Source organism: Agelaius tricolor, unplaced genomic scaffold, assembly GCF_023055355.1.
Source record: "Agelaius tricolor isolate 1412-34295 unplaced genomic scaffold, bAgeTri1.0.p SCAF_2, whole genome shotgun sequence".
Taxonomy (NCBI): Eukaryota; Metazoa; Chordata; class Aves; order Passeriformes; family Icteridae; genus Agelaius; species Agelaius tricolor.
In genome coordinates this window covers 78746867-78772440 of record NW_027269262.1, presented here as the reverse complement: position 1 = coordinate 78772440, position 25574 = coordinate 78746867, and the positions used below count along the sequence as shown (strand labels likewise).

General features: G+C 40.5%; 2 protein-coding genes across 4 annotated transcripts in view; both read right to left on the bottom strand.

Annotated features, from left to right (window-relative positions):
• TAF2 (TATA-box binding protein associated factor 2) overlaps nucleotides 1-2981 on the bottom strand; it is a 60670-nt gene extending 57689 nt beyond the window's left edge. The window contains exons 1-2 of one of the 3 annotated variants that reach the window (XM_071421675.1): nucleotides 2146-2981; nucleotides 658-712 (exon numbers count right to left, since the gene is read on the bottom strand). In XM_071421675.1, coding sequence (XP_071277776.1) covers nucleotides 658-712; nucleotides 2146-2198 — 108 coding nt within the window. In that variant the 5' untranslated portion in view covers nucleotides 2199-2981. The remainder of the gene's footprint in view (nucleotides 1-657; nucleotides 713-2145) is intronic. The other 2 variants (XM_071421673.1, XM_071421676.1) reach the window with 2 other exon arrangements.
• A 321-nt stretch (nucleotides 2982-3302) lies between these two features.
• DSCC1 (DNA replication and sister chromatid cohesion 1) lies at nucleotides 3303-19192 on the bottom strand. The gene is made up of 9 exons (XM_071421677.1): nucleotides 18818-19192; nucleotides 17026-17194; nucleotides 14518-14652; nucleotides 11725-11815; nucleotides 9210-9348; nucleotides 7733-7785; nucleotides 6464-6618; nucleotides 5751-5899; nucleotides 3303-4971 (listed from the first exon to the last, which is right to left on the bottom strand). The coding sequence occupies exons 1-9, from the start codon at nucleotides 19027-19029 to the stop codon at nucleotides 4863-4865; spliced, it is 1212 nt and encodes a 403-aa protein (XP_071277778.1). The 5' UTR covers nucleotides 19030-19192; the 3' UTR covers nucleotides 3303-4862.
• Nucleotides 19193-25574: the final 6382 nt, after the last annotated feature.

Below are 25574 nucleotides of genomic sequence, written 5' to 3'. Positions count from 1 at the left end.
GATATTTTCATATTTAAAAAGGAAAATGAATTGCCCTTTAGATTTTCTACACTTTCCTTCATGTAATTTAACAGGTGAATTTTTCCAGCTGTAAATGAAACAGACAAAGCAAAAAATTCAATGTGACTGACAATCATGCCCGTTTTACTGGAAAAAATCTGCCTCTATTGACCAGATTTCAAGTTATTAGCATCCCTATGTTTTGGTACTTGAATTTGAGACAAGAATTCTTAAAACCTAAGCAGAATCCTTTTAACCAGATATGTAAATTGACAAAGACCCTTGAAGACTTTAGGCCTGAAATGATGAAAGTCTCTTCAAAGCCCAAGTGAACTCATATACAAGGTAGAAAACTCTGTAAGTCTATCCCAAACATCAGCTAACACAGTGTGAGCATGAATTCTGAACTGCAAATTGCTCCATAATATTTACAATGCAGCAGCTTTCATTTAGAAATCTTTTTCTAGAAGTGCTCACAATTAGAAAGAACTTTATCTCAAGCAATGACAGACTTATGAGAAGCATCAGATTAGAAAGTATAACATATAAAGTAGCTGAACAGCATAAATAGCTTGTGAGTGCAGTTTTTTCCTCTAAAAGTATGAAGAAAATCCAGACACTTAATTTCTACTTCACACTTTATTAAGAAATACTTACTACAACAGACTTTCTCTGAAAATTTATGTTGTTGATACAAACTACCTGATGAGTTGTGCTGGAAGAAAAACAAAAAAGCAAAGTAAGGTTTTGCACAAATGCCAGCATTTAAAATAATACTTTAACCCAGTTTAACAGAGAGCCACAGAGGATATATGTACATAAATACAGCCAATAGAATATACTTCTATAAAAATCATTAATGATTGTCTCAATCTTTTATGCAGTCTAAACCACATAATGAATAGAGGTTATCCACAATGTCAGGAAAGTCCTCCAAAAAAATCAAACACAGTATCATACCAGGATGAACATTACCAGTAATACAGGAAGATAACACAATTTTTGAACACCACCTATTTGTATGTAACAATAAAGAATTACAAATGGCAGTGTCCAGGTCTAACATTGTAGTGATGAGTAGTATCAGAAATGGCATGAGCTATAAGGCTTGCAATCAGAGACCTGCAGAAAGCTGACACTCATACATCATTTATATAAGCAGGTATTACACATTAAAAGGTACAGTATGTGCTTTTACAATTAGCATGCCATAAGAATTTATAATTTCAAATAATGCTAATACATGAATCAAGATAGGTATTTTATACTAGTCAAATGCATTTGCTTAAACTTTGAGTAACATATTAGAACTCCTGGCAAATAAAACTGATTTAAAAGGTAGGAGATAATATAATGCCAACTTTTTAAAAATCCTCTAAGTTATTTCTGTACAATTTTCTGTAGTGGGTGTCATCTTTACAGCAGTGCATTTCATGACTCAAGACAAAACCTTGAAATAATTCAAGTTTTGTGACAAATCATGCTTTATCTGCACATATCCTGTGCATTAAGAACTGACATTGCTTCAGGTGAGATAAAAAAATTCTTACAAGAGAATTACATCTAAAAATGGATTCATATGTTACTTACATTAAGTGTGTATGAGAAGACTGATTCTACTTAGAAATACATTTGTGTAACAGATTTATAAAAGAATCAAAGAGGTATAACAAGAAATCTATTAAAATGTACTGAAATCCACCACCAACTGCTTTGTAGCTTGGCTACAAGCCAAATAGTGAATGTGTGAAAACAACAATTTGCTTAACAAAGCGGCTTGCTGCAAAGGCAAACATTTTTTTTTACACATAAAAAGCCCTTAAGTCAAAAGGGCTTTTTGACACAGCATTACATATGGAAGGAACATCGTAGTATGGTCTTTAGTACTGACACTGCGTGAAGAGACGTCCAAAGTTTGAAGAGCATAATGTAAATATCTTTATGAGACTGCATGTTTGACAGACTTGCTGCTCATGACTAAGTCCATTTACACACTCAAACATTTATCTGCAACACACCTTTTCTGAATGCAAGCTACACCACAAGCAACAGCTCCTTCTTAAATAAATCATTATTAATCAGCCTTTGGCCTGATTCAGTGTGCATTGGTTTCAAGTATAACAATTTAAAAAAATGGATACTTATAATTTATAGGGTCTTGGGCTTTCAAATCCTTTGTCTCCTTTCTTCCTATTCATCCTGAACCGCAGCACTAAACACGCTCTGCTGACCGTCAGACTGGCATCAACATCATCCTCCCTCAGCGGGTCCTTCGATTTTCCCCCGTGTCACGCCGTATTTGATCTCTCATCTCCTCAGCGATGTGCGACCCCCCGGCAGTCAGGAATCCTCAGCTCCAATGAGCGCCATCGCTACAGCACCACCACCAAGCAGCGTTTGTGCAAAACCTCCCGTGGGTGCACACGCAGACCCTGGGTCTGCTGGGCTTACGGAACCAGTCCAGAGGCGCTTCCTCTCCACGGGAGCTACGGAACACAACCGGCTGAGCGGGCAGTGGCGGCGGGAGCGACGGAATCAGGAGGGCCGCAGCCAGGACGGCCGGGCAGGCACCGGGGTCCGCGCTCCCGGGAGCGCCGGCTGGGGCAGCGCCGTCCGCTGAGAGCCGGGAAAGGCCTGGCAGAGGGTAGAGCGGGCCGGGCGGTGGCCGGGCCCGGGGCAGGGTCGACCCCGCGGGTCTCCCTCAGCAGCGCGCCCGCCGCGGATCTTCCGCAGCCGCCGCCATCTTGGCAGTCACCTCCGACCCGCGGGTGAGAGGTCACGGCCCGATTGACTGAGCTCTGTCACTTCAGCGGGAAAGGCTGGTGGAGTTTTCCATTTTACAGAAAGGCAGCTGCTTTTTACAGCGGCGGCGGCGGCGGCCGGAGAGAAGAAATAGAAAAAAAAAAAAAGGAAAAATAAAATAACCCTCCCGAACCACCCAAAAGCCGAGAGAGGGGCCGCGCCGTGTCCCCGTGCGCAGGCGCCGCAGCTCGCGCAGACGCGGGCGGGCGGAAGGCGGGAAGGGGCGGCGGGAGCGGCGCGCGCCCGCAGCGAGCCCCGCCTGCCGCCTCACGGGTGGCGCTGCTGGTGGGAGCAGGGGGACGCGAGATAACAGTTCCTTCATAACCAAGATTGTTATAAGTCACTTCAGAGTCATCTATTTTAGGTTAAAATAAATGCTTGCATCGAATAAACTGCTGGGAGTTTGAAAGGGTCATTTCATTTTCAATGTGTAACAAAATCAAGCAGGAGCACTGCACACATGGAATGATAACACACACAGAATTAATGTAAACAAACTCTTCTCATAGCCGTAATAAAGTTCTATTCATTAAATACTTAATTTCTTATTTGTTTTACAAAGAAACACCTATGTAAATACAAACTTGGAGAACAAATATAAAAGTATCAATTGCGTTGCATATTTCAACTAAGGGGCCTTCTGTGATGCAATGGAAGGAATTTCCAAGGCTTTTCCGTTCAGATAACCCTTGATCGCTGGGAGTGAACCTTCTGGTGCTGTTGGGGGACCGGAGCTGCTGGAACCAGACAGCAAACAAGGCAGTCCTTCCCAGCAGAGAGCCCTTCTACATCACACAGCTGGTCAGACACCACAGCCCTGCACCACCAATGTGCAGCACAGGACACTCACCTTGCAGCACTGGGCAACAATAAACAGAGCTCAGGAAGAAGCTTTTATTCAGCTTTTTAACTGTACCAAATTCCAAGTATACACACAGTGTGCATCTTGAGTTACATCTGGTTTAGGAGGAGTTTCTCTACTCTCCCCACTCACTCTACAGCTGGAATGCTGCAGTTCCAATGCATTTCCTACCTCACATCTGAGTCTGATGGAAAAAATGCTTTTTGTATCAAATAACCAACAACTGTTGAGCTTAAAATATAAATCTGAAAACGATCTAATATTAAACTCTAGTTTACTGACATGCAAACAATCCTTTTTAATGATTACAAAATTACCATCTCAGGTACACCACTTCATGGCAGTATCATCAAAACATTCTCTTTAATTTACATAGAACAGTATTATCATTACAAAACTGTAAGGCACAATTTCTATGTGCTGTCATTTGCCCTAACAAAGTTTTAAAAAAATAATTGTACTACAAAGTTTTGTAGTTTCTTTTTAAAAAAAGCACAAGTAGTCTTCTGTAAAGCATTAGTTTTACCTCAGCTACATTTTAATGACAGTTTATAGGAAATTTGTAACACAACATCCAACTACTCTCTCTTATATTCACACTTCGCTGCAATTAGGGGTTTTTTTGTAATATATATAAGGCCATTCTGCCAAGTATTAAAGTGTCAGGTGCTGATGGTGTTCATAGACATGATGTTAAAAGGAACCAATTTTCAAAATCAAGACTGATGTAGTCTCAGTGGGGAATGATTTGTTCATGAGCTTGATGAGTTCTGTGCTATTCAAAATGTGAACACTGCATTGAAACCTTAATCTTTAAGAATAGCCACTAATGGGCAGAAGATTAAAATTTCTATTTTGCTATTCAATTGAATTGATTGAATTATTATCAAGGAAGTTTTTAATATTCATTTCAGACATGGATAAACAGATTATGTGTATTCAAGAAGTAGAAGTTGGGCAAAGGAAGGTTGGCAAAGAATGCTGGCAAAGGAAGGTGAGCTGAATATCATTCCTTAGAGGCCACAAGTGTCCTCACACTCTCCTTGGCTGAGCAGAGAATACAACATATTCAAGTAGCCTAGCTTAAACTCAAGTACACTGTATAATGATGGTTGGCCACTCTTTTCCCCAGAAGGCAGCAGCAAGTAACATTCGCTGTTACTACATTCAGTATCCTCAGTTCTTCAAACAATACTTGTTATGAGATGGGTCTTCTAGAATTATAAACTTTAACACCATTCAGCATTGAGGAGCGAGCATATTTTGTCAGAAGAGCACCAACAGTCTGCTTCTCTGCACACAAGTCTCTACAGAGGAAATAAAGCACAGGACATTGGCATTTAGAGATACTATCACACAAAATGAATCTGTAAAACATTTGCAACTACAGCAATAAACTGGATTTGGATGTTAGAAAAAAAACCAGAACTATTGTAACTGTCACATAATGCTTTAAATTACCTCAAGTTTAGAACTTATCTTGACATTTACACACTAGCCAAAACTATAGTACATAGTACTTACTTCAGAAAAAGAATTTGGGGTTTTAGGCAGAGTTTTATTATTACTGTTCTCTAACAGAGTTTTCAATCTAGCTAGCTCTGAACAATTCAGTTATAGCATGGTAAATTCAGAGCCACTCATAAAGGGTTGATGCAGTTACCTCTGGGATAGCATCAACATCTTCTCACATATATCACAGCTGGACATTCCAGATAATGCATAGTGTAAGTCTTAACTACCAAAGGAACAACAGATGCAGTACAGGAAGCACTACTGCTTTATAGTTCTAGTGTTGTAAATATAGAGTAAATGTCAGCAAGTTTAGCCTTTGAATTGTCTGCTTTAATCAAATGAGAGTTATCACCCATTAAACCCAGTAGGATCAACTTTTTACACACATTTAAGTCCAAAAAAAGAGTTACAGATCCCAGAGGTGGGTATTCTATTCATAGAGAATCCACTAAATTTAAAATGCAAAGTATAGAGTATCACTGAGGCAGTGATGGCTCATCAGAAGCCAGCTATACAAAAAGAGAAGAATATGGTACTAATTATGTTTTAATAAAAAGAAATACATCCTTACTGTATATAAGGGGTAATATCCACTTCTGTCCACTTTTCCCGTATGCCAAATAAGCTGTTGAATCTTTCCTGATTGTCTTCAGGTAAGTCTTCCACTTTCAGCAGAAAGATGGTCTCTGGTCTTGAACTTCTATCCACAAGAGCCAAGCCCTGCAGAACAGCATCAGAAATGAAATAAAAAGTACTGACAAAACAATTAAACTTCCTTCTTTCTGACAACATCCCATGCAAGTTGGTCTTTGCAGATCCAAAGCCTTCCAGAACTGCACTACCAGAGGCAAAGTGAAGAAGTATCATAAAAGCACTGTTTTACAGGCAGTACTTATCATTTCTTTTATGAAAAGAAGGAAGGGAGAATCCATTGGGTTCCAACATCTCTCTGCCTGCTTTGAGCAAAAGGATTCCAGTAGTGTTTGCTACTCTACTGGCTGTCACTACCATCTATTCAACAATAGCTTCAGCTTCTGTTCCAGTCACATTTACAAGTAGTAAATTATAGCTGCAACCTTTCTTCAAACAGTAAAACGTGCCTTAGTTACAGAAACCTAAATTATGATTCCAGACTACTGGTGCTCATAGAGGATATCATAAAGCATACTTGAACTCAAAAGCTGACAGAAACAACACAATACCCAATAATGGCTAAAATCTATATATGACACAAGGCAGTTACAGCCTATTCACAGAATAATCCATCCTTCTTTACATGTTTACCTGAAGCTGATCAAGCCTTGTTGTCATCCCCTCAGGGACACTCTGTTGCCAGACTTCTTCAAACTCGGATAGATTGAATTTAACTGCATTTTGCAAAAGCATTTGTGCTACAGCTCTGCATATTTTATCTTCATGCATTTCAAAGAAAACCTCCCCTGCCAAGAAGCAAAAACTAGGTTATCTTGGGTTCTTGCCTTTTGATAGAAGAACAGCCTTGTATTTCCATTCTGTTCTACAGTCTTCTATACACCAAGCATCCTTTTTTTTTCCCCTTGGGAAGCAATTTGACTTGGTATTAATTTGGATAAATTATGGTATCTTCTCATTCTCAGGAACAAATTATGCAGAATACAGCAGTACTGTCCCAACTACAGTATTAATTTGTATCAATAAATGTGTTTGCCCTCCATGTTTTCCCCTTTCAGTGTCCTGTTCCTCCTACAGCTCTCACTCCTATTTCTGAATGGCTTGTAAACAAAACTTTCCCTTCTTTAATCACCCTTATGAGATTATGAAGATATGAGATTTAATTTTGTCTCACACTGACCTGGCTAAAATTTCTGACCCAAATCAGGTATAAACACTTCCTTTTATTGTTTCAGCAACCTCTGTAATTCAGACTTGTTCCTTGTGCAAGCTGCCTAAATATATTAAGACAAGAGTCTGTTGTCACTCCAATGACTTCCTTATGTTTTTTAAGGTTGAGTGCAACTCCTGCTTCAGCCAAAGGTGAGATGAAAGCCACTGTGGGGAAGAATTCAGACTGAATTACGGCAGTGCAGTATTTTATCTGTGTATGAGATGGACAATGCAAATCTAATCCCTACAACCAGCAGATCTTGTGGTGCAGTTCAAGAGATCACAGGCAGATACCTACTCCAGGCAAGCTGAATTCATGCCACTGACTACTCATAATACTCAATTAATTACTTAAATATCTGAGATCTTCTAGGGTATCTAAAGAGAGATGTCATCTAAATTTTACTAGTGAGCTCTCTTTAGTCACGAAATTATGGTTTGTACACACCTAATAAATCAGTTCCAGTACCTCTGTTCACAATTGGCTTGTACAGTTTAATAGCCTTTTTTACCTATGAAATTTCCTTTAACAATTGTACTGATTTTTAGCCCAGTTTGCTCTCTCCTCCCACTCTCCTTTGCACTGTAGCAGAGTCATTTGTTTGGGCCGTTCTTCAAAAACCTACATTTCCTCACTAATAACTATTTCTCTTATGCAAAGTTAAACTATGTTATCTTTCCCAAACTTACCATCATCAACGTATTTCCTGCCATAGCTTAAAAGAATGTGTTCTATCATCTCTCTGGAAAAAAAAAAAAATCAGAAAACATGTTCTAATACTAGTGTTTACTAGGACACTGCCAAAACAGTTACCAAGAAGATTAGGTAACAGGTATGGAGAAGAAAATAAACTGAAGAGAATATGATGAGACACATTTTTGTGGGTGAAATGAAGAAACTGGTAAAAAACAGAAGAGAGAAGGATCTCCCCCCAAAGGTCTCTTCCACTTTCTAGTTAGAACTAGCAAAGACTAAAATGTGTAAGGGAAATAAGGAATAGACTCTTGCAATATCTTTTTTTTTTTTTTCCAATGAGAAAGAATTGTATCAGCAAGTGTGGCCAGCAGGACCAGGGCAGGGATTGTTCCCCTCAGCACCGGTGAGGCTGCACCTCAAATCCTGGGTCCAGTTCTGGGCCCCTCAGACCAGAACTGGAGGACATTGAGGGGCTGGAGTGTGTCCAGAGAAGGGCAACAGAGCTGGGGAAGGGTGTGGAGCACAGCTCAGGTGAGGAGCAGCTGAGGGAGCTGGGGGTGTTTAGCCTGGAGAAAAAGAGGCCCAGGGGAGACCTTATCACTCCCTACAAGTGCCTCAAAGGAGGCTGTAGCCAGTGGGGGTACTTCCCCCCTAGGTAACAAGTGACAGGATCAGAAGAAATGGCCTGACATATTTAGATTGGATATAAGAAAGATTTCTTCATGGAAAGCATTCTCAAGCACTGGAACAGGCTGCCCAGGGAAGTGGTGGAGTCACCATCCCTGGAGGTGTTTAAAAGACGTGTCAATGTGGCACTTAGGGACATGGTTCAGTCCTGGACTTGGCAGTGGTGTGGTAATGGTTGGACTCAATGATCCTAATGCTTTTTACCAGTCTGAATGATCCTATGATGCAAGTCAAAAATTTGGCAATTAATTATCCCTTACTGAATAATAGGCACTTTTCTGAAGCTCTGTCATAAATTATAGCCTAACTGCAGATATCTTTTTCAGCCAAGAGGCAATTAAATGGAAAATGCTAATATTGTAAACTTAAGACTTTCTTTGAATGGTACTTTTGAACTACACCAGAAAACATACCCCCCTCTCAGCTAGTATACAACAGGTAAACCAAACATTTTTGGCTAGCTATAGCTTCAGAACAGCTATTTCAAGATGCTGAGCAACTGACAACTTAAGTACATGCTCCTTCCATCATTTACAACTCAGCAGTAATGTTTCTACTGTGGATCAATGAAAATACTAACAATAAACACTAAAATCAGTTTACTAACCTGTCTAAAAATTCCCTTGAGTATTTTTAGAAACAAAGAAAATGTATCATTTATATCACAGTAACTAGAATCCAGATTTGCAAGACTATAATTCTAATATACAGTTAACAAGCACTGTAATTACACATAGTTAATAATGAATGTAGGCAATTTTAAGTACTAAAATAATTGTTTACCTGGGTTCTAGAGATCCAAGTTCTTCAAGGCAGGCACAGAGAGGAACCTTACTCAAAGGCCAGGACTCTGAGTCTATTAGCTGAGTTACATGATTCAAGAGTTTCATCTCATAGTCAAAGTCTAGAATTCTCCAATATCCTGCCAAACAGAGCACCACAAAACACTGTTAGAAGAAAAACATTAACACCTTAATTCTATTGCCATTAAGATACATTATTCTATTGCCATTAAGATACATTACTGGAGTCTGGACATTCAGGTCACACCTTTATAATATGCAGCAGCATTGTGTTTTTTTCAGGATTAAAAGCTGAGAAAAGGAACTACATAATAAAAGCATATGTAAAGGAGAATGAAACTTAATCATCTTAATTGTTTGTAATTCTTTAGTAATTTTTTAACTGCCACAGCTACAAAGACACTAAAAATATCACTCCAAGATGAGGAAGAACTAATGCTTAGTTCAGGAACAGAACTGCACGAACAGGATGGGCTGCATTGGCCCTGCAAAACAACAGCTCAGGTCCAAAGAAGTTAACAAAAATCCAGAAATCCAGATGACTCTAGGATTGCCATCACCTTGTGTCCCACTGAGGGTTTGGGCACGGCCAAGTAAAGGATGAACAGGACCTGTCCCAAAGTGAGGCACTTGCTCAAGCCTTTCCTCACATGGCAGGAAGACACTGAGATAAACTAAGTCCAGGAGGAAGAAAGGACTATGAAAAGGATGGGGTTACCTAAGAATCAGCTATTTTTGCCTCTAGAACTACAGAAAGTAGTACCCACTCCTTCATGAAGAGGGTGACCAGCTAAAAAATATTCATGCTGTATAGTAGAGGAAATGTATTTGAATATCTGTATAGAGGCTTTGCCCCAGAGGTCCCAGTTGCCCTTGATGGGCTGCAGCTGCCATGTCCTTAATTGGGCTGAAGCTGGGACCAATGAAGATGACTGGGATAAAAGGGGGTGGGTTAGCCAGTCAGGGAGAGCCTTGGAGGAGCCCTGACCTGAGAGAGAACAGCATGCAGAAGAAGTCTGTGCAGTGAAGATCTGCAGCCATGAGAATACACCAAAGAGGTATGGACTTTAGAAGTCTGATAATATCATTATGGGACTTTAGAAATAATAGAACAACAACAATTGGTGACACTGACGTGATAGTTAGCAGAAGATAAGACAGCTGGGAGCTGTGGCGGCCAAGAGCTGCGACAGAACATAGCCTTTGGGTCAAGGAGCTGTGAAAGAGTATGGCCTTTGAGCAAGGAGCTATGTGTGTTGTATATGGCCTGTGAGTCATGGGGAAATATGTGTGTTGTACTTGAACATCTGTACAACTGTTAACTCAAGTAAAAGGGGGAAATATAGTAGAGGAAATGTATTTGAATATCTGTATAGAGGCTTTGCCCCAGAGGTCCCAGTTGCCCTTGATGAGCTGCAGCTGTGATGTCCTTAATTGGGCTGCAGCTGTAACCAATGAAGATAACTGGGATAAAAGGGGGCAGGTTAGCCAGTCAGGGAGAGCCTTGGAGGAGCCCTGACCTGAGAGAGAACAGCAGGCAGAAGAAGTCTGTGCAGTGAAGATCTGCAGCCATGAGAATACACCAAAGAGGTACAGAACTTGAGAAGTCTGATAATATCATTATGGAACTTTAGAAATAATAGAACAACAACAATTGGTGACACCGATGTGATAGTTAGCAGAAGATAAGACAGCCAGGAGCTGTGGCGGCCAAGAGCTGCAACAGAACATAGCCTTTGGGTCAAGGAGCTGTGAAAGAGTATGGCCTTTGAGCAAGGAGCTATGTGGGTTGTACATGGCCTGTGAGTCATGAGAGAATATGTGGGTTGTACGTGGCCTGTGAGTCATGGGGAAATGTATGTATTGTACTTGAACATCTGTACAACTGTTAACTCAAGTAAAAGAAAAGGGGGAAATATAGTAGAGGAAATGTATTTGAATATCTGTACAGAGGCTTTGCCCCAGAGGTCCCAGTTGCCCTTGATGGGCTGCAGCTGCCATGTCCTTAATTGGGCTGAAGCTGGGACCAATGAGGATGACTGGGATAAAAGGGGGTGGGTTAGCCAGTCAGGGAGAGCCTTGGAGGAGCCCTGACCTGAGAGAGAACAGCATGCAGAAGAAGGAGTCAGTGAAGATCTGCAGCCATGAGAATACACCAAAGAGGTATGGACTTTAGAAGTCTGATAATATCATTATGGGACTCTAGAGAAATAATAGAACAACAACAATGCTGTGAGTGGGATACTCTGATGCCAGTGTTTGTAGCATCAAAGGAGTTATCCTGGAAAGAGAGAGATTGGCAGTGCCTGCTCAGCTTCATCCTTCTGATCAGATTCATAGCAGTAGAGGACATAGACAAGTCTTAGAACTTCGAAGTAACTTGCACCTTGAAAGACAAGGATATAGAATAGGCCTTAAAAAATGGAGACATATATTTTGGGGAAGATAAGAGGGTGATTTCCTCATAGGTAAGAATATTCTTTAGATACAAATACCTTCAATTTTGCAGGCATCTATGACCTGCAATTGGTGGAGTATTTCTTCCTCACTTGCTTGAATCAGATTTAACAAATCTTCTGTTGTATACTGCAACAAGGGAAAAAAGAAGGAAATAAAAGAGGTTATTACTCCTCCTTTGCTTCAGTGACCATACTAAATTATAAGTCTTTCCTTCATTATAGCTTAAGATAGATGTTTTTTCCCCCAGACTGAATTTTCTAAGGTGTGCCACATTCTCTGAAACTTTTCCTGTAACTTAAAACATTTTCTCAAAGGGTTATTCAATATAAAAGGCAGTCTAACTACAGGAAAGTTTTTGTACCAGGCCTGAGTAATATACCTATATTCCCAGAACATCAAACTAGCACAAGCAGACCTTGCAAGTGAAGTATCCCAGCAAGAATAAAAAGTGAATGTGTTCTGGCTTTTCTGAAATCACATATTTTAATCTGTGAGATTCAAAGAAAAGGCAAAGCAAAAATCACTTACCACTTTTGGATAGAAGTCAGAACCTGCACCTAGTACCTCCACTGAGGGAAAGCCTCCTCCAGCATGACCTCAACAGTTACATGTTGTGTTTTAGTGTCTGCTAATCAGTTGGCACACACACAGCACAGACCCAGCCAGAACACAAATACTCCCTGCAGAACAGTTCTGTGGTGAGATGGGAAGGTGCTGTGGTGATGGGTTTATGAAGGTGTGGGTGGATCAGAAGTTATCATGAGGAGTGAAGTAAATGGAAGAAATACCAGACTTCAATGCACTGGAAATAGGACACCACTTCCTTTATTCACAGTACAGCCTTTTTAATCAACTCTAATATTAAAGTTGTGTTGATTATAGCTCAAGAGTATTTCCTATCAGAAAGAAAAACATTGGATTAAGTATTGGATTGAGATCTATCAGACTATGAGAACACAAATGGAACATACCAACACTAAGTTTGGAACATCCACATGTTAAAAAACCATTTAATAAATACAGAAAGGCCTCCACTTCCTGCTATGCTATTTCTGTCAGATGATAGGAATATGCTGTTCCTATCATCAGGCCAAGCTCCCATCAGTATGTCAATGAGGGATGACCCTATCATACAATACTTAAAAAAAACCCACACTGCTAGCAATTGAGAGCAAAAATATCCCCAAATCAGTATGTGTGTTTGAAGTTTATTGCTGCCATTCAGATGCCTTACACAGAAGTCCTTGGGACACGTTTCTGCTTTGAGGCCAGCCCAGCAATCCCAACAGCTTTTCTGAATACATGACTGCTCTCAGCTCTGATGCTTTTATCAGCTGCATTGCCCTTGCAAACATAAAATGGAATGGGTTGACTTGCAAGATGTCCACACCAGAAACTTCCAGATAATGTATTTAATATGTTTCTTACTCTTTCTTATCAGATGTCTGTGATCATCTGAGTATGCCCTGTCATTTCACAGTAAAATTCAGTACTGGCCTATATATTTATAAGCTTTCCTCTAGTGTACTAAATCAAAACACTATGTAACAGGTTCCCTACAGTACCATAGATCCTTATGGCTCTTCTGCTAGGGTTCTCTGTGTATGATACAGTCCTGAAAATCATGAGACTCAGATTATAGTAAACAACCAAAAGAGTAATTTGTTTTCAAACAGATTAAAGGTGGCTGATTAATTCCCAGCACAAGATAAATGTTAACTGTAAGCAAACAAAACAGTGGAAATCATTACTACACATACATTGTTTGGGATTTAGTGAAAATTTGTCCCATAGGAAAGAACTTTCCCCTGGAGAGCTTTCAGATTCATTTAGGAATTGCACTGGAGGCAAGGTTAAGACTTGTCTACATTTATCAGATATATCTAGTTGTTATCCAGTAAGCTCATAGAGGAAATGCATTCTCCTTCAAAAATAAATGGTGATCAATCCTCAAACCAGTCATTAATGTACCTTATTTTGCTGTATGTCCTGCTATGCCTAGATCAGCACAGGTAGGCAACTCTGGGGGCAAGATTCTGTAACTAATCAGAAATCAGCCTGTAACTAATCAGTTAATCATCCAAGAAGAGAGAGGCATCATATCTCTCCAGAGAAAAGTAACATCTGTGTTTGCACATCCAAGCACATGCAGATGGTTTGGTGGTGTCAGCTTCAATCAAGCCTCAACATAAAATACTTGGGAGCAACTACTTTTTGGTCTTCAAGTCAAAAGGAAAACCAACCAAGTTAACAAAACCCCAGAATTTTTATCAGCCCTTCAGCTGAGATCATATGCTGCACAGTCCAGGTCTCCCTGTTACTACTCTTTAGGTCCCAAATTGAATTTCCTAAAAACACCTTAAGACAGCAAGATAGGATTTTATTTGTGTTTTCCCTTCTTTTAGTGTGTCTTATTCCATGCCTTATATAATCCTGTTACTCTCTTCAACTCCCTTCTTCTCCTTGTCATCACCAATTACTGATTGGCAAGCAATCTGCACATGGGTGTGCTCTGACCTTATAATCATGTCACTCTCAAGGATTTTAGAAAAAATTCTGAAGGTTTTGCTCTAAGCAGCTTCCCATAGGAAAAGGGAAATGCCCAGTCTCCTTCCATGTCCTTCTTTTAACTAATGAAAAGGTTGCTTACCTGTACTCACTGGAAGTGCTATCAACAATCAACTTATTTAGAATAGAAGGGTTAAAAAACTAACTCAAAGAAGCACTGTGAATCGTGTGAGGAAAGGGATTTTTCTACTTAAGGATGTTTCTTCACTTTAATTTGCTCATTACCAATTACAAGAAAGCAATTTACACAGCTGATTTACCTTTGAAAATGTTGAAGCCTGATCTTTCTGACTATCAGGCCCTTCATATGGATCTTCCATTAAAAGCTTCCTCAGTTTCTTCAGTTTTGGTCGACATCTCCTTAATTCCCAATAGTTCTTGGAGAAACCAGCAATCTACAAGAGAAAACAGCAACTCTTTAAACATTTTAATGTAGCATCTGGATTCAAAGCTGCTCACCAAAAATTATCAGCAAGCAGTGTTAACCCAGTCATTGAAAACAAGTAACTATTAATAGGGTAATTACTTTACTTTAAAGATAAAACAATCATTGCAATGTTTTTAATAAAAAAAAAATTACTATAGACAGTGAAGAATAAAAATCCACAGTTGATTGATAAAATATATCTTTGTAGTGCATAAGACAAAGGTAACAACTCAACTCTGCCTGCAAATGATAGGAAATCACCACAGGATATATTTCTGCACAATTCCCCTCAAAATTGCTTTTTGCCTTAACAGTAAATTGTGTTACTGCCATAAAAGACCTCCTGTATTAACCTGTGTCTATCTTCCCCACTTCTTCCCAAGCTTGGGATCTACTTCATAGTCTTTTTAATGAATCATCATAGTCCTAAGCTCAAGCAAAGCAGACATTAACAAGGACAGAAAGCTACACTTGCACACAACTGACAAGACATCTCTGTTCCTCTCCCTGAGTCAACACAAAAACGAGGAGTATGCAACAGGAAGTTTGGCTGTTCTTGATTCAACAACACCGACTTACCAAAGCTTTACTTTCAGAATAATCCTGAGATGCTTCACAGGGTACAGCTTTGACTTACTGCAAGATTCTTGGAAGAGGCCAGACTACTGGAGGCCTTTCAGCATCATTTCTACTATTTACCAAACCAACAGAAATGGGAACAGAATCGCAGAGGCAGAACAGTGCTTCAGTGCTTTAAATTGCAGGCTTTAACAGTGCTCTAGACAGTGATTTAAAATACCCTAAGTGCTTTACTGGAGTACCTGAGGTATTTTAGAAGTCCTCCATTTAAAAAAAAAATAAAAACAACAAATAAAACTTTACAATAATTTTCCATTTAAATGAACTATAAGCAAAACCACCTATATATAGAAGTAATTGTATACAAATTCTAATACACAAAAATCTGTCAATTTTAATCTATTACATAACTGGCTTGGTAAAAAAATTCAGCTAAACACCAACTTCTTGACAAGGTTCCAAGCTTCATGTCAGTTAGCATTTACTTAAGTGCTAGGCTTTTTTCCTGCCAAGTTGTTTTCTGATCATTTTGGTAATAAGAAGATACTCTCCATAGAAAAGGAAATAAATAATTCTAATTAATATTCCAAAGCACATAACCTGAGATAGGCTCTCTGAGGTGAATAAAATGGCAGATGCTTTGGCTGTATCAGCTGTGAAAGTGATACAAAGATCAGCACCAAGACAGCAAGTGAAGGGCAGTGAAGCCCCAAAGTACTGAGTGCACATAGTATCTTCTGCTATGTTTCACAATTTGCAGTGTTAATGAACCATCTTACATTTTTGATATAATTTTGAGAGCTCTTAGAAATAAAGCTTTTTAAATAGTTCCTAAGCAAATGACATTTCTATGATGTGCAACTTCACAGGAATAGTGAAATGATTAAATGTAGCAAAAAAAAATGTATATGAAAGAATATTACTTTCTCATTAATCTACTTCAGCCTGAATTAACTTTTTACATTAGCTCATTAGACCTCATGGAAGAACTGATGTTGAAGTAGGATTATTCCTCAATGATGCCATTATGTCCATTACAGAAAATAACTAACTAATAATATTTGCCTAGCTATTTTTAATAGAATTTTATTAACTATGGTTCAGGAGGGCAGAGAACAATGAATTCTTAAACTGAGAACTCTAAACTCATTCACTTTGACAAATGTTTTGATACACTAATTGAAAGAGGCACCTTAGAATACATTTCTATATTTAAAAAATAGTATTCAGATACAACATGGTAAAATCTTCCTTTTGGGAAAAGCACTCCTAAAAATCAACCTGTAAATAGCTTACTTTAAAAACAGTTGCTAACACTGAGAAATTATATTTTCTTTGCAAGCTTTTAATACCTACCACAAGTAATTACTATGCAATGAAAATAAAGCACAGTTTTAACTTCTCCGAAATAATAATCATACATTACAGAGAAAGTTCAGCTGCCTGAAGAAAGGCTCTAAAGCCATTTTGGACACCCTAAGGTGTAGCATGGCCCTGTATAAAAAGCACATTTATAAATACATCCTCCTGGAACTGGTCAATACACAAAGAAGCTACAGGAGACTCATCCTTTCCCCAGTGGCAGCCTGCAATAGTGGCTAAGCAACACCACAGGGTGTCTAAAATGGCATTAAAAGTCTATGTTTAGGCAACTGAATGTCAGCTGGGTTTCACATATGCATCTTGGACAAAATACAAGAAATTACAGAGAATAAGAAAGCACAGAATTAAAGCAAACAAATAAAAACCCTGAAAGACATACCTGTGAATGAATAATATTACAAGATGCCTGATCTGCTTTCAGTTCCTCTGGAGTTTTGCAACCAGGAACAAACAGCAGCATATTTGAGGTATCTGCTATTTTCATGTCATAAGTTTTGTCTTTGCTGCACAACACTGCATGTTCATCCTTTTCACCACGAATTATTAGGCTGGAAAAAAACCAATGTGGAAATAATGATGTATTTTTACCTCTGTTTCAGGATGAACTCTTATTAAACTTGTTTGACATTTTCCCACATTCATACATTTGCAGTTCTGTTTGGTAGCAGCAGTCACAGTTCACCAAAACATAAAGATGCAAGTGTAAATTAATCTAATTGACTGTGTTTTTCCTTCTCCTTTTAGTGTGGGAACTCAAAAGACAAGCATTCCAAGTTTTCATGCAGAACACAGTTGAATGCCTATAGTCATACACCAATTCTCTCAACCCCCCTAAAACACTGCTGAAGTGATGCTTAATGTGTGAACTAGTTCACTAATCTTAAAAATTAGATAACAAACTAGAGTTGTTCTTTAATGAGGATTGAAGCTGGCCCACTGTGAAACAAGAAAGCAAACAGAAACTGTGTTTATTGTGCAGAGCCCTTCAGATAATTAATACCTATTTTCTTGCAAGTAATTCCAAGCAGGAAAGAAAAAATTCTTCTAGAACAATTCTGGACAAAGAGACAATGTAAAGCACCCTCTTCAGCTCACATACTTGATGAAGTAAAGATTCTGCATGAGGACGTGATAATACCAAAGCAGGAGCACGACAGGGGAACATTCAGTTCCTCCCAGGCTACATACACTAACTTGAATGCTCAGATTCAATTCAATTAAATGCTCCTCTTGCTTGCCAAAGCCTGCATGCATGAACAAAGCTCAGCTGTGTCCCAAGGGATCAACATGATTCAGGCCTCTAACAGATAATACTTCATCAGTATTGCACGAAATAGGAATGGGCTTACTAACATGTATCTCAGAGAACTACCTTCTTTAGAAGGATTTCTTATTTTGTATCACTTCAAAGATTTTCCTTATGTCACTGGCATTGCAGTAAAGGAAGAGATTTAAAACAGTATCAAAACCTTATGTAGAACCTGCTCTTGGTTCAGAGTTTGGCATCACATAACCATCCTACACCGTGCCCATGCATAGTAGGGCACATCCTTCCCTGCTAATTTGCACGTCCATACTGCACATCCATCCCTGACAATTTGTCTAACTTATGGCACCCTGCCATCCATCAGGTCTCGAGAGTTCTAACAGGAAAATCTCATAGTCAGCAGGATTCTTTTAGAGACATGGTATCTTTTCTAAACCTGTATTTCTGATCATAGAATATCCCGAGTTGGATGTGACCCACAAGGATCACTGAGTCCAGCTCCTGGGCTGGCACAGGACTGCCCAAAGGATCACACCAGGTGCCCGAGAGCGCTGTGCAATCCCTTCTTGAGCTGTGGCAGCCTTGGTGCTCTGACCACTTTTTGGGGAGCCTATTCCAGCATTTTCTGAGTTTTGTTCAGAAGTCCCACATCAGGAAGCTTTCCACAAAAAAACCCCAAACCAACAAAAAAAACTAAAACACCACACACGCAGAGGAAAAAACAACAACAACAAAAAAAAAGGCCAAAAAACAAAACACGCTTCTTATAAGGAAATAGCTTTTCGTTTCCAGTGTAACTGAGACAGGTTTAAGGGATTTAAGGGGCAGTTACGCCCACCGCATCAGAAGAACACAGAAGTGCGGACACAAGCCCGTGTCCGGGACAGCCCCGCGCCCGCCGTACCTGCGCCCCGCCTCCAGCTCGGCGCAGAGCCCCGGCTCCAGCTGCAGCAGGCAGCACTCGCCGCCGCCGGCCTGCGGGCCGAAGCTGAGGCAGTGCACGACCGGCAGCAGCTCCGCCGGGTTCAGCTTGGCCGTCTGCAGCGTGGCGTCCACCTCGGCGCGGCTCCGCATGGCGGCTCCGGCCCGCTCCGAACTCCGCGCCGCGGCCTCCATCCCCGCCCCGCTCCTCCCGCCCAGGCCGGGCCGGGCCAACGGGGAGCGGGCGGCGGCGGCGCGCGCAGTCTGCGTTGGTTCCGCGAGTGACGGGCGGATGGACGGCGGGGCGGGCGGGAACGGCTGAGGAATCGCTTCCCTCTGCTCCTCCGCCGGGTCTAATCTGGGACTAACCTCCCGATTGCTGTCTGCCTGCACAGGAGTCGGGCTGTGCTGCAGTAAAATCTCTCGTTATGCCAAAAATGGAATAAAAATATACAAAGTGCGCAACACTAAATAAAATGACAAAACACTGCAAAACCAGGCCCAATATGGAAGTCACTGCCCAGCTCTGAGGCAACATTAAATCAAAGACGTGTTTAGGATGGAAAAGGCTTCCAAGATCACAAAGTCCAGCCCTTTATCCAGCACTGGCAAGTCCAGCAGTAAACTGTGTCCCTGAGTGCCACAGCTGCGTGTCTTTTAAACACCTCAGGGATGGTGACTCCACCACTTCCCTAGCCAGCCTGTTCCAGTGCCTTTCTGGAAAGACATTTTTCCCACGATCCAATCTAAACCTCTGCTGGTGCAACATGAGCCCACTTCCTCTCATCCTTCTTAGCTGGGACAATTCCTCCCTGGCTACAGCATCCTTTCAGGGAATGGTGGTGAGCAATAAGGTCTTGACTGAAACTCCTTTTTTTTCAGGCTAAATAGCCCCAGCTCCTTCAGCTGCTCCTCACCTGAGTTGTGCTCCAGACCCTTCCCCAGCTCTGTTGCCCTTCTCTGGACACACTCCAGCCCCTCAATGTCCTTCTTGTAGTGAGGGGCCCAGAACTGGACACAGCTCTCAAGGTGTGGCCTCACCAGTGCTGAGTACAGGGGGACAATCCCTGCCCTGGTCCTGCTGGCCACACTGTTTCTGATCCAGGCCAGGATGCCATTGACCCTCTTGGCCACCTGGGCACACACTGGCTCATGTTCAGTCACTGTTGACCAACATCCCTTTTCCATCTGACAGCTTTCCAGCCTCGTGTCCCAAGCCTGGAGCATTGCTGTGCCACTCTCAGAGTTTTTCCTTGACACCAGAGCATGACAGCAAGTGTGGAGAGAGGGAGTTTGAGGGTCCAAGCCACCAGAGTGGGGCGTGACAGTGGGTGGGAAAGCACTGCTGAGGCAGCTGCCCCGCACTGGTGTCACTCACCCCAGGTCCTTCTGTCCCTCTGGGGACGGTCTGACCGAGGGCAGCTGCCTGCAGGCTCTCATTCACACATGACCCCTTAGGAAAGGGCTTGCACAGCCTCCACACAGAGGTTTGTCACCCCATGACTCAGGGCTCAGCTCAGGCTTTTGCTGTGGCCTGATGTGGCTACGTCTGCCAGAGGAAGCTGTGAGGAAGTGCTCAAGCTGAAGCCACGACACAAATGAGTGGAAGCCACAGGCACGTGTGATTATTGCAATGGAAATAGTCTGCAGCTCAGAGATTCAAGGGGAAGTCTACTGATGTCCTTAAACCATAAGAAGAGAACAGAAGCAAAGGCCCAGAACACAGCAGCTAAGCAGCAGGGAGAGTCAGACTTCTGCAAGGAGCAGCACAGGATGCCTCTTCCCTGCCTTGCCCAGGACAACTGGCTCCTCAGACACTCACTGTTTTTTGCTGCAGGGCATATTAGCACTCAGCCTGGTAGTGTGTTAGCCCTAGCTGCTGTGTTCATCAGCTAACAAATAGTTACTCAGTGCTCCTTTGTCTATCCACTTGCAGAGTACCTCTGTGCTTGGTAAAAGTCTGTACCAAATGACCCAGATGAGGAGGTTGTAACCCCTATTATGTGGGAACCAGAAGCAGGAGCTGATGGGATGGAGCTGGCTTGGTTCAGTCTCAGCCTGGCAGAGACCGGCTGTTGTTGTATGTGACTGAGTCAGGCATCTTCTCTCTTCAGAAGGTGGTGCCTGAGTGGTGCCAGTGGGGCAGCTGGCCTTGGAGAAAACTTTGGCTGAAGTTATTAGGCAGCTACTTCTGTCACAACACATGTGCAGTGGCTTGTTCAAAGACTTTGAAATCTATCATGTTTTCATGTTTTATTTCAGTTTTTGGAAGGTGGAAATACCATCGTTGTGCACACAGGAAACCAGAAACACTCCAATTTTGGTTAGTTTCTACTAATGCATAGGTGCAAACTGATATGTGTATAGCCTTATTTGAGACTTACATTTTGATTTAATGTAAATTTCTTCATGCACACCTCTCAGGTAAACCAGAAAATCACTTTTTACCAAGAAGTCTTGAAATAGTTACTAAGCTTATTTGTGATGGCTTTAATTTATACTTTAATTTGTGCAATTTTCCAATGACCTTGCACACCTGCTTCTTCTTCTTTCTACTTTTCATTCTGTGAAATAAAAAAAAGTTCTGGTATAGCCAAGAAACTGATTCCAAGGTATAGGTTCATGGAGTTTGTACCCTAAGAGATCTGCTATGTAACAGAAACTCAATAGGAATTAAATCACTGGGTGTTATTCAAGAGTTGGCATTGATCTGTGGTCAGGAACATTTGTAGTAGTTATTAATTTTTCTAATCAGTTTTGTTTATCCTGGTAGTTCTGGTTGAAGATGCTTTATATATATATATATATATATATATATATATTTATATTTTGGAACTGAAATGTGTATGCTTGTGCTGCCTGCCATCTTTCTCTATCTGTCCCTCCTTTACCCTTCTGGAAGTTGCTGTTCAAGGTCAAGCAAATTTGGCATGTAAATTTCCTGGAATTTTGATAGAAACCAGTGGCTGGATAACATTGAAACCCCTACTTGGGGGAATGCTGCTCTGATCCATTCTAAAAAGCCAACTGACCTATCACCAAACACATGGACATAAATCTATAGAGATGTCTCATTTCTCAGGAAACAGCTGGAATTATGCATCTGTTTTCACTGAAATTGCTTTAGAGCAGTGCCCTGACAAAAACAGGTTTTTCTAGGAACTCATGAAGTTGGTTTCTTGAAACATGGATGAATCATTTAATGAATTTGAATTGCAGAGAAAATGAGATGATGAGCTATCAATGTTGCTGTCAATTTATAAGGAAATGCATGTGATGGCAAGAGAGCTTGGTAGGATCCTGAAACTATTTTATATTGATGCTGTCAGGTTATTTATTTGCTTTGGAGCTGCTATAGCATAAATGAGTTCTGTTTTCAGTTTGAGCTGGTCTGGTGGACTGAAGCTGTCAGGGGTCAGGAGCATGTAACATCATGGTGAAACTCACCTGTAGGAGAATGGAAGCAAGAGTTGAGGAAGCAGTAAATTCAGCCATCCTGACTTAACTAATCACCAGCTGTTCTCAGTCTACCCAGGTGCCCACTGGAGGCCTCAAGTGGCTGCTGTGGCATGCAGCTGTGAGTGTGAGGTACAACAAGGTGTACACCTGTCAGCATAAAGCTGAACCTCCACATAGCCTCTGCATCCTCAGCTGGGCTGGGGACGGGCAGCAATGGAGTCAAGCCTCAAGCAAGAGAAGCTTTGACATAGTTTTCCAACTGACAAATGTTAATGGAAATTAGTGTTAATGGAATGTGGTTGACAATCATTGAGTGAAGTCAGCAAACAAAAAAAGGATCGTTGAAGATTATTATGGTCTTGCCTTTGAAGTCCTTGGCCCTGTTAATCTTTCCCAGAACTCAAACATCAGGGATGTGAGCTGTTAAATTAATGAAAGGCATCTGTGACAAATCAAAGAAAGAACTCCAAAGCTCCACAACTGAAACACAGAATGATGAAGCAGGAGATAACAGTGCACGGTACCACTGTCAGGCTCTAGTCATTAGGTAGCATGTTAGGGGTATGACTTCCCAGTGTGATTGCAGTTCAAGTGCTTGGGAGCTCTACAGTAAAATGTAGTGAGAAAATAGGGCTACATGAAATGGGGTGTTCAAATGACAAAGATGTACACACTAGAAATTTACAGATGTTCTTCAAAGTACAACAGAGGTAGCTGAGAAAAAAAAAAAAAAGCCAGCACTGGAAAAACTGACACAATGCCAAAGTTGAATATAGCAACACATTATCAGCTCAGTGATAATTACACAATTCACAGTTACAGTTCTTGGAAATTATTCCATAAGAGAGGCTCATTTTGATTAAAGCCTCATAACCCTAGTTCAAGGATTTCTTTTTTCAGGTGGAATGCCATCTACAATATGTAAATTAGCGTGTGTGTTACATTTTCACTCTTTAAATGACAGTTTCTCATTGTCTAGAAATACCTGCCATAGGATGTGCTCATTGTGTTTCAGTACAGAAGGTGACCACCAAAGCTCTAGGTGTGACTGGGGTTAGAGCTCTGAATGCTCTTTCAGCACATCACAGACTCCTGTGAGACACTGGGAGAATGACTGTCTACAATGACTGTGTTACATTTCCTTCCTAGGAAAACAAGAAAGAGAAAAGACCAAACAGGAAATATCATTATGCCATTGTATAAATCCATGGTGCACACCTATCCTGGATAATGATTGGCTAGTCTGTCTTAAATATAAGAACTAGGGGCTTACTGATGAAAAGAACAGAAAGTAATGGATAACAGGAGAGAATAAATTTGTATGCAACACATTGAGAAACTTGGGAGATGTGTGAAAATCAGAATTACTGTGATTCACAGAAAAGTCAAACAAGTTCATAAAGATGTGCTTGTCTCTATTAATCACAATATTCAGGTTTTAGTCATAACTCAGGATCCTAAATAAGTTCAGACCCCTAAATCACCAGAGCACACACGCTCTTGCTCTTCATGGTTATTGAGACATACTTCAATTTTTTTTACTTTTTTTTTTCTTTTTTTGGCAGCGAAACATAAAGTAGCAAAACAGTGGCTTGCATATTCTATGTTGTAGACCTTGGTTCATCTGTATTACTGTATCCCAGTAGAACCATCATACCTGATGATGTCAGCCAGAAAAGCACCACAAGGCAGGAACTAATGAGTCCAAGACTCAAGCAGAGAGAATTTCAGGCAATTACTAGAATAACCAGAGAGCTCATTGCTGCCTCAGCCAAGGCTGTCTTGTCAATCTTAACAGGCCACCAGGGAGATACACATATCAGCAAAACACATATATTCAAATTAGGAGAAAATAAACAGCTGTAACCAAGCCTAAATATTCGTGTAAACCACACAATAGCTTGGAGTATCTTGGTGACATATAATTGGTTCTGGCCTTGAAATACTGGAGAAGAAACACTCAGTGACAAAGCTGGAGAGCATACACCAAATAGTCAGAGCTCAAACATGGTCAAGACAATTTGGAAATGACTTTGAGAATGTCACTGCACACTGTTGTGACAAGCAAGAACCCAGATGCTCATTGCTTATGAGACAACCAGCAATTAGAGATCTGTTTTGTTGTTATTTCTTTGCAGGGACTGCATGTATAATTGCAAACAAAGGCAGAGGATCAGTCATGCAACACTGATTTAAAGATAAGGTGCAGTAAACTTGTGCAAGCTGGTACCCAGCCTATATTCAGAGCTTCTCCCAGTCCTAGCCAGTCAGCCAGGACATTCATTGCTGCACAGCATGTCCTCACAGTGCAAACCATGGTGCAATGGGTGGGGGAAGGTGCTGTGATCTTTGTTCACATTGCCATGAAAAAGCAAGCTGTTTTTGTCAATAATGTAATAATTACAGGGACCCTTTTAAATTTAGAATATACGTCAGGCAGCCGTGTTAGTTCATGCATGAGTACATCATTAAAATCTTTTGCTCCCTGTACATCATTTTCCGGGTAGATCTCCAGAGTGCTTCTACCACAGCAAAGCCTGTAATTCAGACTCAGATGATTTTGCTAGTTGGGAAAATTAGCAGCAGTACTGCAGTCCCTAAAATTTAATCACATAAACATCTGCTGCTAGAGATATTTTAAATGGTGTTATTATTAATACTGAGAAGTTACATGAGATAAATGCAAATAAATGTAGTTTTTAAAATGCTCTATAGAGAATTTTGTGGCTAATTTCAGTCTGAAGACCTTATTATTACTGACAACCTAAATACCAGTATATGTCATCTGGCAAGTTATCCCATCATCTCACTTCTTGACTAGATGCTATCTGCATAGCAGTAACCTCAGAGAGTGGGTGGTTTTTAGTTTATCTTTAATTTTTAAGACATTGCTGGGGATATATACTACAAATACATCCCAGCAAACTACATCCTTACACTTTCTGTATATCTAAAATAAATAAATCTAAAATAAATAAATAGATTAATCAAATTAATTCAAAAATTATAGCCATTTTATGCAAAATATTTTTAAAAACCCAAACAGGAAAATACATCAAGTATTTTATTTGTAGAGAGAATACAATGAAGGAATAGAGTGGCACAGGAAAATGACAGTGAAAAATGGCAAGATGAAAACTTCAATGAGAAGAAGTCAATATGGGAAAAGCTCATGTAACAAAGGGAGCAGAATCCTGACATGAGAAAGAATAAAATGCAATACAAATGAACACATAAATCATAATGAACAAATGAAATCATAAAAATTATGCCCAACAAAT

Coding starts and splice junctions, on each gene's coding strand:
- DSCC1 (XM_071421677.1), bottom strand. CDS start 19,029: ATGGAGGCCGCGGCGCGGAGTTCGGAGCGGGCCGGAGCCGCCATGCGG. Junction 9,349..11,724: donor AGATGCCTGCAAAATTGAAG/GTATTTGTATCT, acceptor TCTGTTTGGCAG/GATATTGGAGAATTCTAGAC. Junction 7,786..9,209: donor CTTGGATCTCTAGAACCCAG/GTAAACAATTAT, acceptor TTTTTTTTCCAG/AGAGATGATAGAACACATTC.